The sequence below is a fragment of the Scylla paramamosain genome, chromosome 37 (assembly GCF_035594125.1).
Source record: "Scylla paramamosain isolate STU-SP2022 chromosome 37, ASM3559412v1, whole genome shotgun sequence".
Lineage (NCBI taxonomy): Eukaryota > Metazoa > Arthropoda > Malacostraca > Decapoda > Portunidae > Scylla > Scylla paramamosain.
The window spans coordinates 2,597,501-2,611,442 of record NC_087187.1 but is presented as its reverse complement, the minus strand read 5'-3'; the positions used below and the strand labels follow the sequence as shown (position 1 = coordinate 2,611,442).

Genomic DNA, 13,942 nt, shown 5'->3' with positions numbered 1-13,942 from the left:
GCAGAGACGAGTGAGTGAGAGTGGGTGAATGGTTTGTTCTCGGTAATGAAGCGTCTCGTCATGAGCCTCGGAGCTTCACGCGGCAGGAAGGGGAGAAAATATATATATGCTCATTTCACTTCCATCAGTAACATGGCCGAGGAGAACATATTTAATTACAGGTGTCTCGGGAAGCAGGTGAGGGGAGGAGGAGGAAGTGGAGGTGGGAAGGGAGAATAAGAGAGGAAGGAAGGAAGGAAGGAAGGGAGGAATGACGAGAACAGGGAATGAATGACTGCCATCTTTTGCAGTTCTACCACAGTTCCATGTCACTCTCTTCCCTTCGTTCTTCTTCCCTCAGCTGGTTTTCTCTGATCTCTTATAATCTGTTCTCTTCTTGCTACGTGACCAAACTATCTTATTTTTTATCTTATCTTTTCCGTCACTCATCACACTAATCAGTCACTCAGTCCCCTCGATCTTCTTCCCTCAACTTGTTTCCTCCAAGCTCTTTTAATCTTACGCTCTGCTATTTCCACTCACCTCTTACGTCTGGCAACAAGAAACAGATAAACCCACTATGCACTATAAGATAAACACAACACACAGACGCCCGGCCAGTGAAACACGAGGAGTCAAGGTATACATACATTTATTCACCATACATAGTATGTACAAAAAAGCTTCTGACAATATTGAAAACCTTAAAAGATACGTAAATAGCCTAAAATCTTTACCTTTGGCAGAACTCCACCGAAATGTACACATAACGTAGGAAGCCTTCCGGAGCGGCCTACCAGGGGGGGAGGGGAGGGGGTGGGGTACGGGTAGCCTCAGGGGGTGGAGGGGAGGGTGGGGTGGATATAACAACGAAAGAGGGAGGGGAGGAAGAGGAGGAGGGAAAGGGGTTAACCTCAAAATGTCGAGAGGGGAAGATGAGGTGTGGGTGGTTTCAAAATGGGGAAGATATAAGATGGGGAGGAATGGGGAAGGAGGAGGAGGAGGAGGAGGAGAAGGGGAGTTAGCCTCAAAATATGGGGAGTGAAAGGTGGGGTGTGGTTGTAGTTTCAAAACTGGGAACATATAAGAAGATGGGGAGGGAGGAAGGGAAGGGAAGGGGTAGCCTCAGTTGGGGGGAAGATGAGGTGTGGGTGGGGAAGGAAGGGGAGAGGGGGAGATAAGAATGGGGAAGGAGTTAGCCTCAAAATAGGGAAGTTAGTGCCACAACGAGGAATACAGAAAGGCTGGGAGGAGGGAGATTACACTCAAAATGTGGGGGGAAAGGGGTGCTAAGTTGGGGAGGAGGTGCAGCACTAAAATGAGAAGAATAAAATAATGAGACGGGGGTGTTTGCCTCAAGGTGGGGAGAGGAGGTGAGGGGGAGAGATGAGGGGAGGAGGGTGTGGCGCTAAAATGGGAGATATAAAAGACCATGGGAGGGAAGGGGAGGGAGAGTGAGGGGAGTGGCGCGAAATGGGAAGGACGCGACGAGAGAGAGAGAGAGAAAAAAGAAAAAGAGTTAATTTTGAAAAGGAGTGGCGAGAATTTAACGTGAAAATTGGAGAGAGAGAGAGAGAGAGAGAGAGAGAGAGAGAGAGAGAGAGAGAGAGAGAGAGAGAGAGAGAGAGAGAGAGAGAGAGAGAGTGGGGGTAGGAAAAACAAAAAAAAAAAGGAGGTAAAAAATAAAACAGTTAGCCTCAAAATACAAATTGTGGGGGGAATTGGGAAAGAAAACGGAATATGGGGAATTAGCCTCAGAAAACGGAATAACGGGGAGCTGTAGCCTCAATTAAGGGGAGGGGGAATAAAGGGGGGAGGGGGAGGGGATGAGGGGGTTAGACTCATAACAGAGGTAGAGGGGTGTGGGTTGGTAGCCTCAAACAAGGGGGAAGGGGGAGGAGGGAGGGGAAGGGAAGGGAAGGGAAGGGAATGGGAAGGGGATGGGAAAGGGGGAAAGGGAAGGAAGGGAAGGGGAAAGGGGAAAGGGGAAGGGAAGGGGGAAGGGGAAAGGATGGGGGAAGGGGAAGGGGAAACGACCATTAAGGGGACAAACCTTAAACCTTAAAAAATAACCTATGACCTTTAGAGAGAGAGAGAGAGAGAGAGAGAGAGAGAGAGAGAGAGAGAGAGAGAGAGAGAGAGAGAGAGAGAGAGAGAGAGAGAGAGAGAGAGAGAGAGAGAGAGAGAGAGAGAGAGAGAGAGAATGCCTTAACCACACAATTCAACCACACTTGTCACCACCACCACCACCACCACCACCACTATTCCTGATGATGATGATGATGAAACTTTAGTGTACATTTTCATTAAACTTTGTGAAAATGTAAACAAGTTTATTAGCATACGGTTTGAGAGAGAGAGAGAGAGAGAGAGAGAGAGAGAGAGAGAGAGAGAGAGAGAGAGAGAGAGAGAGAGAGAGAGAGAGAGAGAGACTCGGAATAGGCTCAAATGAAGAACGACGTAATTAAGCTATGCGCTCTCTCTCTCTCTCTCTCTCTCTCTCTCTCTCTCTCCCCATCATCCAGTCAGCGACAACCAAAGCATTACTTCATCACTTGTTAATCGACTTCTGAGAGAGAGAGAGAGAGAGAGAGAGAGAGAGAGAGAGAGAGAGAGAGAGAGAGAGAGAGAGAGAGAGAGAGAGAGAGAATAAGTCTATCCAATCCTTAAATCGAATTAAATATGAACAGATAAACAAGAAGACAATTAATGGCGTGAATAATTGTGAGGAGGAGGAGGAGGAGGAGGAGGAGGAGGAGGAGGAGGAGGAGGAGGAGGAGGAGGAGGAGGAGGAGAAGAAGACAATAGGAGAGTTATAGCTGCCAACACACTTAATGAAACAAAAATAAATAAATAAACGAAACAGTGAAAATTATGAGTTTTACAGTAGCGATGATGGTGGTGGTGGTGGTGGTGGTGGGGAAAGTTACAGGGGGCCAGAAGTGTGGGTGAGTGGTGGTCAGGTCAGCGGGGTAGCAAGGTCAGGTCACACACGAGGTCACACTTACAACCCTCTTCCGCTGATCACCTAATTAGTGATCGTGGGAAGTGTCACGTAACATAGTCACTGAAATAACCACCAAGAATTTCCTTAACATTACGAGAAAATATTGTTTGAGAGTGTCGCCCCAGATGAAGCTAGGTATACACGATTTGGTAAAATATAATGTTTAGTATTACTCTTCAGTATCTCTCTTGTAGCACACCTCCCAAAGATTAAACATTTATTTTAGTTATCTTAGTTATTATTAATGTTTTCTTCTTCTTCCTTCCTTGCTTGCTTCCTTGATTCCTTCGCCCACCAGCGTCACGGGCACACATCACCAAGTAAACACAGTCTTTATACAACAACCTTGCAACGCTTGACTTGCGCGGAGACAGAACTAATAGGAAGAATAGGAAGGGGAAAAGATAAAAATTCTGTAATATGTACATTTACAAAAGACACACACACACACACACACACACACACACACACACACACACACACACACACACACATACACACACACTCGAAGAAAAAAGAACAAGAAATTTTGAAAGAAAACACTTAAAACTTCAACTTTTAACACACACACACACACACACACACACACACACTACTTACACAGCACCATAACCTCTAATAATAATAATAATAATAATAATAATAATAATAATAAACATAAAGAAGAAGTATCGAGACACGCAGTAAGCCAGGTGTCCACGCTGAGCCATGACTTGTAATACACTTGCAATATATACAGTACAATAAAAACACAAAATGAAAGATCCCTAAATAAAAGAAAATCTAGAGAAGGCATCCTGAATATCTGCGTGCCTTAGGGTCCTGGCGGCGGCGACTCCCGTACCCCTCTCCCCCGCCACGGACGCCCCCAGTGTGGCAGTTTGTACGTGGCTGCCGTGCGTGCCCCTCGTGGCTTCTCGGCGCCCGCTGCCAACGCCGAGAGGGTTCCGGACACCGACATCGAGTAAGGTACAAAATAGAGGGGCGTTGTGTTTACCAGGAAGGTTTTCCCCCGCGTTGGTAGGCGTGGCGGCGTGGTGACTGCGGTGAGGGCGTGGCGGCGTGGTGACAGTGAGTGTGGCGGTGTGTGGACGTGGGTGTGTAGGTGTGGGGAAGACAATGGAGAGAAGGGATGATTTCAAGGCGGCGGCCGTGACCGTGGCGGCGGCACCCGGCACTCACTGGTGGTGGCCTGTGGAGTGTAGCCAGTGTGCCACGCCGCCACCCCCACCACGCCCGCCAGCACGCGCCCTGCCACGCGACACACGCCACCACCGCCGCGGGAGTCGGACATCTTCGGGAACACCGGAGGCACATCATCTCGCGTCGAGATAACTGCGCCGCTGCCACGCTCAGCCCGAGGTGTGGCGGGGCGTGCAGCTGCCGCGTGACCCTGACGCTGTGCCGAGACGAGGCCGCGGCGAGAGGCCAACCTCGCCTCTCCCAGTAAATGTGTGGGCCTGCAGCACCAAGCCTCGCCTTTCGCGTGCACGCCACACGCCAGCGAGACGCAGAGACCCTCAGCGTGTGGAGGCCCTCAGTTATTTCCATGGGCGTGCCGCAGCGCCGCGCCTTGTCCTGCCCCGCCAGCAGGCAGAGGCAGGCGAGGCGAGCGGCGGCGTGCGCGGTGCTGGTGACGGGACACAAAGACGCCCGAAGTAACAAGCTCGATACTCTAAAAATAGGAAAATATATTGAGTCTATTAAGCACCAACCCTCAAAACAGGTCGCCCAACTACACGTATACGTACAAAAATGTTCAACCCCAATCCCTCCCGAGAAAAAAAATAGAAAAAAAAAAATTGTTTGGCGAAGACTAGCAGAATTACGGCGCGGACAGTGAAGACTTGTCCTGGCGCGGGAAGTATTCAGGGACCGCTTGTCCTTTCAAGATGAGCGAGTGTGATCTGTACTGGCACCGCTGTGTGTGTGTGTGTGTGTGTGTGTGTGTTTCGTTGTAGCTCAGTCCGCCACTGTCAAGTGTTCGTACAGTCCATACAAGTTTACAGAGTTTGAGGAACACTGAGGTGAAAGACAGAGCGGGGCGCGGATTTGTGAGAGGCAGGAGGGCAGCGAGGGCTCGAGGGACGGCGGGGCTAGAAGGACAGCGGGGCGGCGACACGAGGGAAGGAGGGCGAGGGCGAGGCGAGAGGGAGAAGCACGGGGAAAGTGGAGCGAAGAAAAATGGAACGGGAGTTCGAAAAGAGAAGAAAGAGAAAGAAAAAAATACTTCTAAATTGTATGTATTTGAAGCACCAAGATAAGACACACCAAGAAGCACTAAGGCTCTTATGGTTCACGTTAGCAGGGCCCTCTGAAGCTTGTGGACAGCGGGCGTGAGGCTGGATACGCTGGCGGGAGAGGAAGAAGGGAAGGAAAGGAGAGAAGCAGTGTTAAATACTGATGAAATAAGACACAACGTACTGAGTGAAATGATGAAGTGACTAATGGCGGAGACTAGGCTGTTCTACTGAAGCACTCTTAGCCTTGCAACCTGACCAGTATACAGATTGACCACCTTACAGTCTGACACAACCTGACCGCCTTACAGTTTTATCTAACAGCCTGACCACCATACAGTCTGGTTACCTTACATCCTGGTTTCCTGTAAGGCTGACCCGCCACACAGCTTAGCCACCTTACTGCCCCAGCGGAGCACGACTTGATAACGACGATAAGGCAGATGACTGAGAACGCGAGATGCCAAGACGACAGACTCAAAACTTTCAAAGCACGCGATGACTCAACACAGGAGGCAAGTGACTGCAGCATGACAAGGGCCGGACTCTTCTTGGCCGCGTCCACAGTTAACAGGTCGGCGGCAAGACAAAGGCTATTAGAAACACTATTCTCTCATTGGGACTGATTCAAAGGCCACAGAGATCATTAGCCGGGTTGTCGATGATACAGAATCCTTGCTAAACTGTCATGAAAGCACTTGAAAACCCCAACAGGCTTGCGTCCACCAGAGTCTGTCCAGAGTAGCGAAGGGGGAAGGTCGTCGCGCTGGAGGAGTGTGACAAGCGACCGGGGACCTGAAGGCGAGGCGCGATGCTTTCATTAATTAACAATAAGCGTCCCAAGTGTGGCCAGGAAATCATGGGTCGAGTTGATCCGGCAATTGTGTTAAGTGTGAAGTGTTAAGTCCCTGGCACGGAGGACTACTGACGACAGAATGCTTGATAAGATCACGCCGCTGGCCTGGCTTGGCTTGGCTTGGCTGCCGCGGTGTTTTTGCGTCTTAATTAAGCCTGTCACCACACGAGCCATTCCCTGCAGATCCTCGTCGGCAGAAAAATTGTGGCACCTATTCAGAAACTCCAAGGAGCGATGGTTTCCCGCGACGTGTGAGAGAAAAGGGAACAGTTAACTTGATAGTCTGATCCCCACTGCTCTGCCGCCTCGCCGCCTCGCCTCGTGCTTCACCAAACGTTTAACACCGATCTAACATTAAATCTCGCAGGACACAAAACCTGCGTCTGCAACACAACCATTACATATTACCAGAAACAAGTAATGCACCACGCCAGGCAGTTGACGCTTTCATGCAAGATGACCGCCGCGATGAGCGTGTGACCCATGACACTACCGAGCCTCCCTGGGTGACTGCCGGGAGGAAAGCACTGTTGTGTTGGTGACCTCTGAAGCAAGCGAGGCCGGACAGGAGGCGCGCGGAACCGGACACAGTCAGGCGAGGCGCGCAGGGCGAGAAAGAGACCAGGGACAAGTGAGGCGTCTCGAAAAAGAACAAACCAGCGCAGCACACTCTCTGAAGGAAACCCTCGGGGAAACAAACAAAAAGAGGAGGAAGAGGAGGAAGAAGAGGAGAAAGAGCAGGAGGCAAGACCCGCGAGATTAGCACCTTCAGACTAAGAGATCACAGCGGCAGTTGAAGAAGGAAGGTTCTTCGGAGGCACTTGTGAAGGCGCGCGCGTGCATGTGTGTGTGTGTGTGTGTGTGTGTGTGTGTGTGTGTGTGTGTGACGAAATCCTGAACGACCCTGACACTCGCAAAAAAAATAAATAAATAAAAAAAACGAAAAAAAACGAAACTTACAGAAATACACAATTAAAAAAAAACGTGTAAGAATAAACAATAAAAATAAATTGAAATAAAAAAAGTAAACCTACATAATGAATAAAAAACAAAAAAACTCATCTATTTCTTTTTTTTTTTTTTTAATCCGCTGATGCACTCCTTGCGATCCAGCGTGGCCGGGAGGAGGTTCAGATTCCACAACCAGCGATCACCTCAGCCAAGCCAGCAAGGAGGAGACGCGCCGCTGCGATGCTCCGTGCCAGACCGTCGCGTTATTTCTGTACTCGAGCGGAAAAAATGACAAGAAGAAATAAGAATTATCAGGACATTTTGCGATGGAAAAAGAGAAAAAATGAGGCAAATATATATGGAGCACCAATGATTGAGCGAGAGCGAGAGCGAGAGAAAGAGAGAGTGAGAGAGAGAGGCATTGATCCCCACGACTGACAACAACACAACAACAACAACAACAATAACACACAACAGCTACAGCCACACTACGGTCATAACATTATCACGAGCATGTTTTGGAAAGACCATCGCGAAGCCGCCACGAGAACAGCCATTAACTCACCTGCCAGACACACCTGCAGGCATCGGCGACCCACAGGTGACTACACAGGTGACGCTACTCAAACCTCCCACAAAAAACCTACAGATACACACAAAAACTTCGATCCGCGCCTCTCGGGAAGTCTTACCTTACTTAAGTATACGCTAGATTGCTTTACAAAACTTTTAACTACGTATTTTCCTTCCTTCTATTCTAGGAAGTCACGAGGCAAGGTGAGGTGACGGGGAGGGACTGATGGATGGGACTGAGTTTGCTGCGTGGGGGAGGGGGTGATCTGTGAGGTTCTGTCTGTTACATGTTCAGCATTGGTGCAAAATGAGGCACCAGATTGAGCCCAATGTGGTGAGGCGGGGCGTGGTGGTGTGGTGTGGTGTGGTGGTGGTGCGTGTGGTACTCGGGACGCTCGCTGTCTTCGTGTTTCTTTTGTCTTGCAGGTTGTGGCGTGTTTGTGTATACAGGCTGCGTGGGTCTTTCCCTGCCGTGACTTTATAAGGAGGGAAGGTGACGGGAGTGCGCGAGGGCGGGAGGGCGCGAGGGAGGGAGGGAGGGCGGGCGTCGTGAGTACTAAGGCGTCGGGTGACGAGGGCGAGTGTTCCTTTGGCTTGGGTGTTTCACTGGTGGCGAAGGGAAAGACGACGACGTGTTTCACCGGCGACACATTGATAACGTGTTTGCGTTAATGGCTGTTCTCTGCGTTTACTAATTTGTCTTGTATCACAATAATCATGAAAGACATGGAAACCAGTACAATATAAGAGAAATTTCATGGATAGAACAAAAACACAGCATTCAACACTAAACACTGAAAAAAAGTATTGCAAATTGGACTTTTCGGACACAAACACAAACTGTCATGACACTTTCTTGTCTCAGGTCAGCCCGCGGGACGCAGGGCGCCGTGAGGATATCCTGCCGCCAAGGGCCGCGCCGCTCCGGGCCACGGGACACCTGCAGCAAGCACCCGCGGCCCGCCAGCCCCGCGGCCCTCACTCCTTCAGGTAACAATAAAGGTGTGGTGTGAACAACTCAGCAGCGGCGCTTAACTTGCGCCGCGGCGAAATAGCAACGAAAGCCTCGCGTGGGAGTGATCCGCTACAGTGCACACCCTGCCGCGCAGTGCACAGCCTCGTCGCGCTGAGGCAGGGGCCCGCACAGTGCACGCACGCCCCGCCGCGCTGGGGTAGGGCCAGTGAGCGGCGGCGGCGGGCACCGCAGTGGTGGCGGTGCAGGCGGAGGGCACTACGGGGACAGGCGGGGACACGCGAGGCGCTTGAGGCAGGGGCGGGGCCGTCACGTGGTCTGGCCGGGGTCTGACCACCGCCGCTTCCTGCCGCCGTCTTTATCCTCGCGCTGCGCCGCCTCGTCGCTGGAATGTTGCCGCCCGGAGCTGGTCCGCGACGCTGCCGTGCCCGGGTGGCTCCATACACTGCTGGAGGTGCCGCCGCTGCCTGATTGTGGCGGCGCCTCCTCCCCTGCTGATGTCTTGGTGGGCGGCGGAGTGGAGGGCTGGGGCGGCGGGGTGGAGGCTTTGGGAACGGCGGGAGCTGAGGATGTGGGTGTTACCTGGGCGGGCTCTCCTGCTGGCGGTGCGGGCGTGTCCTGGGGCGCGGCGGGGGGCGGCGGGGGCGGGTAGAGAGGCTCGGCGCCGGGAACCTTCTTGGTGAGGGAGACACACACGTCCCCGACCTGCAGCCGGCGAACCTTGAGGTTGTACTTGTGTTGGGTGCGCTCAGGGCTGCACGACGACCACCCGCTGTGGAACACGAAGAACGGGTGGTCCACCGCGGCCTCCACCGACACCTGCAACAGCATCCGGTCAGTCACGGCGCGCACACACACACACACACACACACACACACACACACACACACACACACACACACACACACACACACACACACACACACACACACACACACACACACACACACACACACACAAACGTTATGCAAGGATGAGAAAACAAGAAAAGAGACACAAACAACAATATAAGTAGGAGAGAGAGAGAGAGAGAGAGAGAGAGAGAGAGAGAGAGAGAGAGAGAGAGAGAGAGAGAGAGAGAGAGAGAGAGAGACAGACAGACACCTGAGTTTTGGTAACCTGCCCTACCTGTCTGGCTGGCCCCGCCCTCCCTCACCTGCCTGCCACCTGTCCCCGCCTTGCCTCACGGGTCTCGAGTCACTAAGAAGACACATTCTCGTTCTACTGGTATTCAGAAACACTTCCAGCCGCACCTCCACTACTTTCAAAAGGTTCTTGTTGAGGTTACAAGAGTTTTGAGGATGTTTTTTTTATGGTTCAAGTGACAGATTAACTAGATTTTTACATTATTAAAGGGAGAAATACTCTTGAGAACCCGGGTGATTCATTAAATACACTTTGTCTTCATAGTAACGCTGCGTAGATGATGGCATTTAATTTTAAGGATATTTCACTATTTAGAAAGCTAGAAAGTAAAGAAAAAATCACTTTACTGGTTGATATAAACTTTCTATACCAATACTTTCATTATACTTCTCCTCATTTAGAATTTTGTATTTTAGAGAGAACTTTTCTAATCGCAACAATTTTGTATTTTTTTTTCCAGTTCGTTAAAGAAAAATAATAAATAAATAAATAGATAAATATCAAAATTTGCATTCACTGATAGCTACACGTTCCTTTTTAAACGGGACCGACTGGGGAGTGAGATGGGGAGTAGGCATGAGGAATGGGGCTGGGAGGGGAGGAGACTTGGGGATCAGGGGCGGGGAAGGAAGAGATCGTGGTCAGGAGGAAAGGTAAGGAAAACTGTGATAAGGACTTGAAGAAAACAGGAAAAACAAAACGAAAACACAGCTAAAAAAAAAAAAAAAGAAGGAAAATTTTAAGTGTGTATATTAGGAAGGAAAGAAAGATTTTGTTTCCATGTAATTATTCCGTGGCATTTTCCTACTCTCTCTCTCTCTCTCTCTCTCTCTCTCTCTCTCTCTCTCTCTCTGAAAACTATAATTAGGTCTCTATATCTTATTTAATTATTAGTCTATCTCTTGAGTTACTAATCTCGCCCCCTCCCTCTCTCTCTCTCTCTCTCTCTCTCTCTCTCTCTCTCTCTCTCTCTCTCTCTCTCTCTCTCTCTCTCTCTTTCTCCAGGTCGTAGGTCAGTCGTCCAGCCGCTGCCTCGCTAACGCCCAATCCTCCACGCCCGCGCCTCTCCAGCTGTGAGGGCGTGGCAGGGTGACGGTGTGAGGCAGGGTGAGGGTGACAGGGGTAAGTGTGAATCTGGTGGGCGTTTTTAGGGTGAGGAAGGCAGGGTGAGTGACACGGGGGAGGGGCGGGCAGGGTGAATTTGGATAGGGGTTGGTAGGGAGGGGCAGGGGGGACAAGAGGTGGGATGCAATGGATAGGGATGAAGTGAATTCTCTCTCTCTCTCTCTCTCTCTCTCTCTCTCTCTCTCTCTCTCTCTCTCTCTCTCTCTCTCTCTTATAAATCAATTTTTACTTAATAGAAATCTGAATTCATTGAACCGACTGCACTCTGTCAGTCAGTCTGTCTGTCTGGGATGAACGCGCGATATGAAGAGGAGGAGGAGGAGGAGGAGGAGGAGGAGGAGGAGGAGGAGGAGGAGGAGGAGGAGAAAAAAAAAATAGATTAGTTTGTGGTGAGCTACACTTAATCTAAAGTAACTAGGAGGAGGAGGAAGAGGAGGAGGAGGAGGAGGAGGAGGAGGAGGAGGAGGAGGAGGAGGAGGAGGAGGAGGAGGAGGAGGCAATAGTGGCGGTGGTGGTGTATGCATCTCCCCACCACCCCCTCCACCACAACCACCACCGCCACCACCACCACCACCACCACCACAGCCTCACCTCGCCTTCTGTCACCAATTCCCCGCCTTGCCCCGCCAGGACGCCGCGCCCCGCCCCGGCATCCCCAGGGGCGCCTCACTTCCGAGGTACCCGAGGGGCCTGGGGGGCGGGGCGGGGGCGGGGGGCAGGGGGAGGGGGTGGGGGGAGGACCTACTGTCAGCTGGGGAGTAAGAGGCGAGTTGGGACGCGTGCTCTGGGGAGGAGGAGGGGAGAGGGGAGGAAGGAGGAGAGGAAGGGGAGGAGGGGATCAGGATGGTGTCAGGGAAGGGGTAGGACGGCACTGCACTCCTCCTAATCCTCCTCCTCCTCCTCCTCCTCCTCCTCCTCCTCCTCCTCCCCCTCATGAATATGCTAATGGCGCCGTGCCGTGAACACCATCCTCCCCAAAAACGTACATAAATGAACGCCAAAGGGGATTCCGGATACTGGGGACGTGTGTGTGTGTGTGTGTGTGTGTGTGTGTGTGTGTGTGTGTGTGTGTGTGTGTGTGTGTGTGTGTGTGTGTTGTGATGCATGCAGGACAAAAAGAGCTGTATACACACGCATTTATGTACACACTCGCATACGTACACACACACACACACACACACACACACACACACACACACACACACACACACACACACGTACCTTCTGACCTTGTAAATGACATCACATCATCATCATCATCATCATCATCATTTCTATTATCATTATCATCATTATTACTATTATTATCATTATTATTATTATCATTATTATCACCATTATTATTATTACCGATGAAAATTATGACAACAAGGACCAGAGAGAGAGAGAGAGAGAGAGAGAGAGAGAGAGAGAGAGAGAGAGAGAGAGAGAGAGAGAGAGGAGGGGAGGGAGAAGAAGGAGCAAGACAGGACAAAGGTGTCTCGAGATTGGTTGAAATATTTGCACCACACGAGCCTATGATTGGACGAGACACAGAGGGGGACGGAAGGAGGAGGAGGAGGAGGAGGAGGAGGAGGAGGAGGAGGAGGAGGAGGAGGAGGAGGAGGAGGAGGAAGGAAAGAAAAGATGAAAATGCAAAAAAAAAGAGAAAGAAAAAAGAAAAGATCAAGAGAAGCACTGGAAAAATAAAACTGCAGAGAGAGAGAGAGAGAGAGAGAGAGAGAGAGAGAGAGAGAGAGAGAGAGAGAGAGAGAGAGAGAGAGAGAGAGAGAGAGAGAGAGCCCATATACAAAGAGAAAAAGAAAACGGGAGGAAAAAAAGAACATGAAAGTGAGGGGAAAAGAAGAAGGAAATGAGTGGAGAAGGACAGTAGGAAAAGAAATAAGAGGAGGAAAGTGGACGAAGAAGAGGTGGAGGAGGAGGAGGAGGAGGAGGAGGAAGAGGAGGAACACAAGGAAAATAACAAGAAAAGAAAGGAAAATTGATAATGCAATATAAATGAAATAGGAAAGAAGGAAAAGGAATAACTGATGAGAAGAAAATGAAAAGGGACGGACGATAAATAATAAACAAGAATGGAAACTGAATAATGAGAGAGAGAGAGAGAGAGAGAGAGAGAGAGAGAGAGAGAGAGAGAGAGAGAGAGAGAGAGAGAGAGAGAGAGAGAGAAATCACCTGAATAAAGAAATAAATAAAAACAAACAAACAAACACACAGAAAAAAGAAAAAAATAAAGAAAACGAGAAAGGAAGAAGAAGAAGAAGGAGGAGGAAGAAGGAAGAAGGAAGAAGAACAAGAAGAAGATGAATAAACAGCTAATCAAGGAAGAAGGAGGAAGGGGAAGGAAGAGGGAAGGAGGAGGAGGAAAGGGAGGGAAGACTGCTCTGAAATCCGGGTTGGTGAGGAGAAGGGGTGGTGGGGAGGTTGAGGGGTGAAGGGAAGGTGATGGGAAGAGGGGAATGGGGAAGGGGAGGGGAAGGGGAGACTATCACAAACCCTTCATTGTTACTGCCACTGTATTGTGTTACTTCCCATTATCTTCTGACCCTCACACACTTAGCGCGGCGAGAGAGAGAGAGAGAGAGAGAGAGAGAGAGAGAGAGAGAGAGAGAGAGAGAGAGAGAGAGAGAGAGAGAGAGAGATTTTCCTATTTACCTATTTCTTTTTCATACACGATTGAGTTCATTCGAGTCTCATGGGTACACACACACACACACACACACACACTATGCATTCCACTCATCTATAGCTCTAATTGGAAACCTATATGTGTACCTTCACCTCCTCTGTGTGTGTGTGTGTGTGTGTGTGTGTGTGTGTGTGTGTGTGTGTGTGTGTGTGTGTGTGTGTGTGTGATGCAAGACAGACAGATAAATGAAGCGGTTGTTTGATATTGGAACACCTTCTTACTAATTGCCAAGGTCACCAGAGAGAGAGAGAGAGAGAGAGAGAGAGAGAGAGAGAGAGAGAGAGAGAGAGAGAGAGAGAGAGAGAGAGCATAGGGTCAACAGTAGCGGGGAAGTGGAGGGTCAGGAGCAAAAGGGGGAGGAATTATTTTCGGACACAACACTGAGATGGCGTGGGAGAGTGAG

General features: G+C 50.2%; 1 protein-coding gene across 1 annotated transcript in view; it reads right to left on the bottom strand.

Moving 5' to 3' along the window:
• Positions 1–614: 614 nt before the first annotated feature.
• Positions 615–13,942, bottom strand: part of LOC135091210 (uncharacterized) — a 15,081-nt gene continuing 1,753 nt past the window's right edge. The window contains 1 exon segment of the mRNA XM_063988654.1: positions 615–9,398. Coding sequence (XP_063844724.1) covers positions 8,889–9,398 — 510 coding nt within the window. The 3' untranslated portion in view covers positions 615–8,888.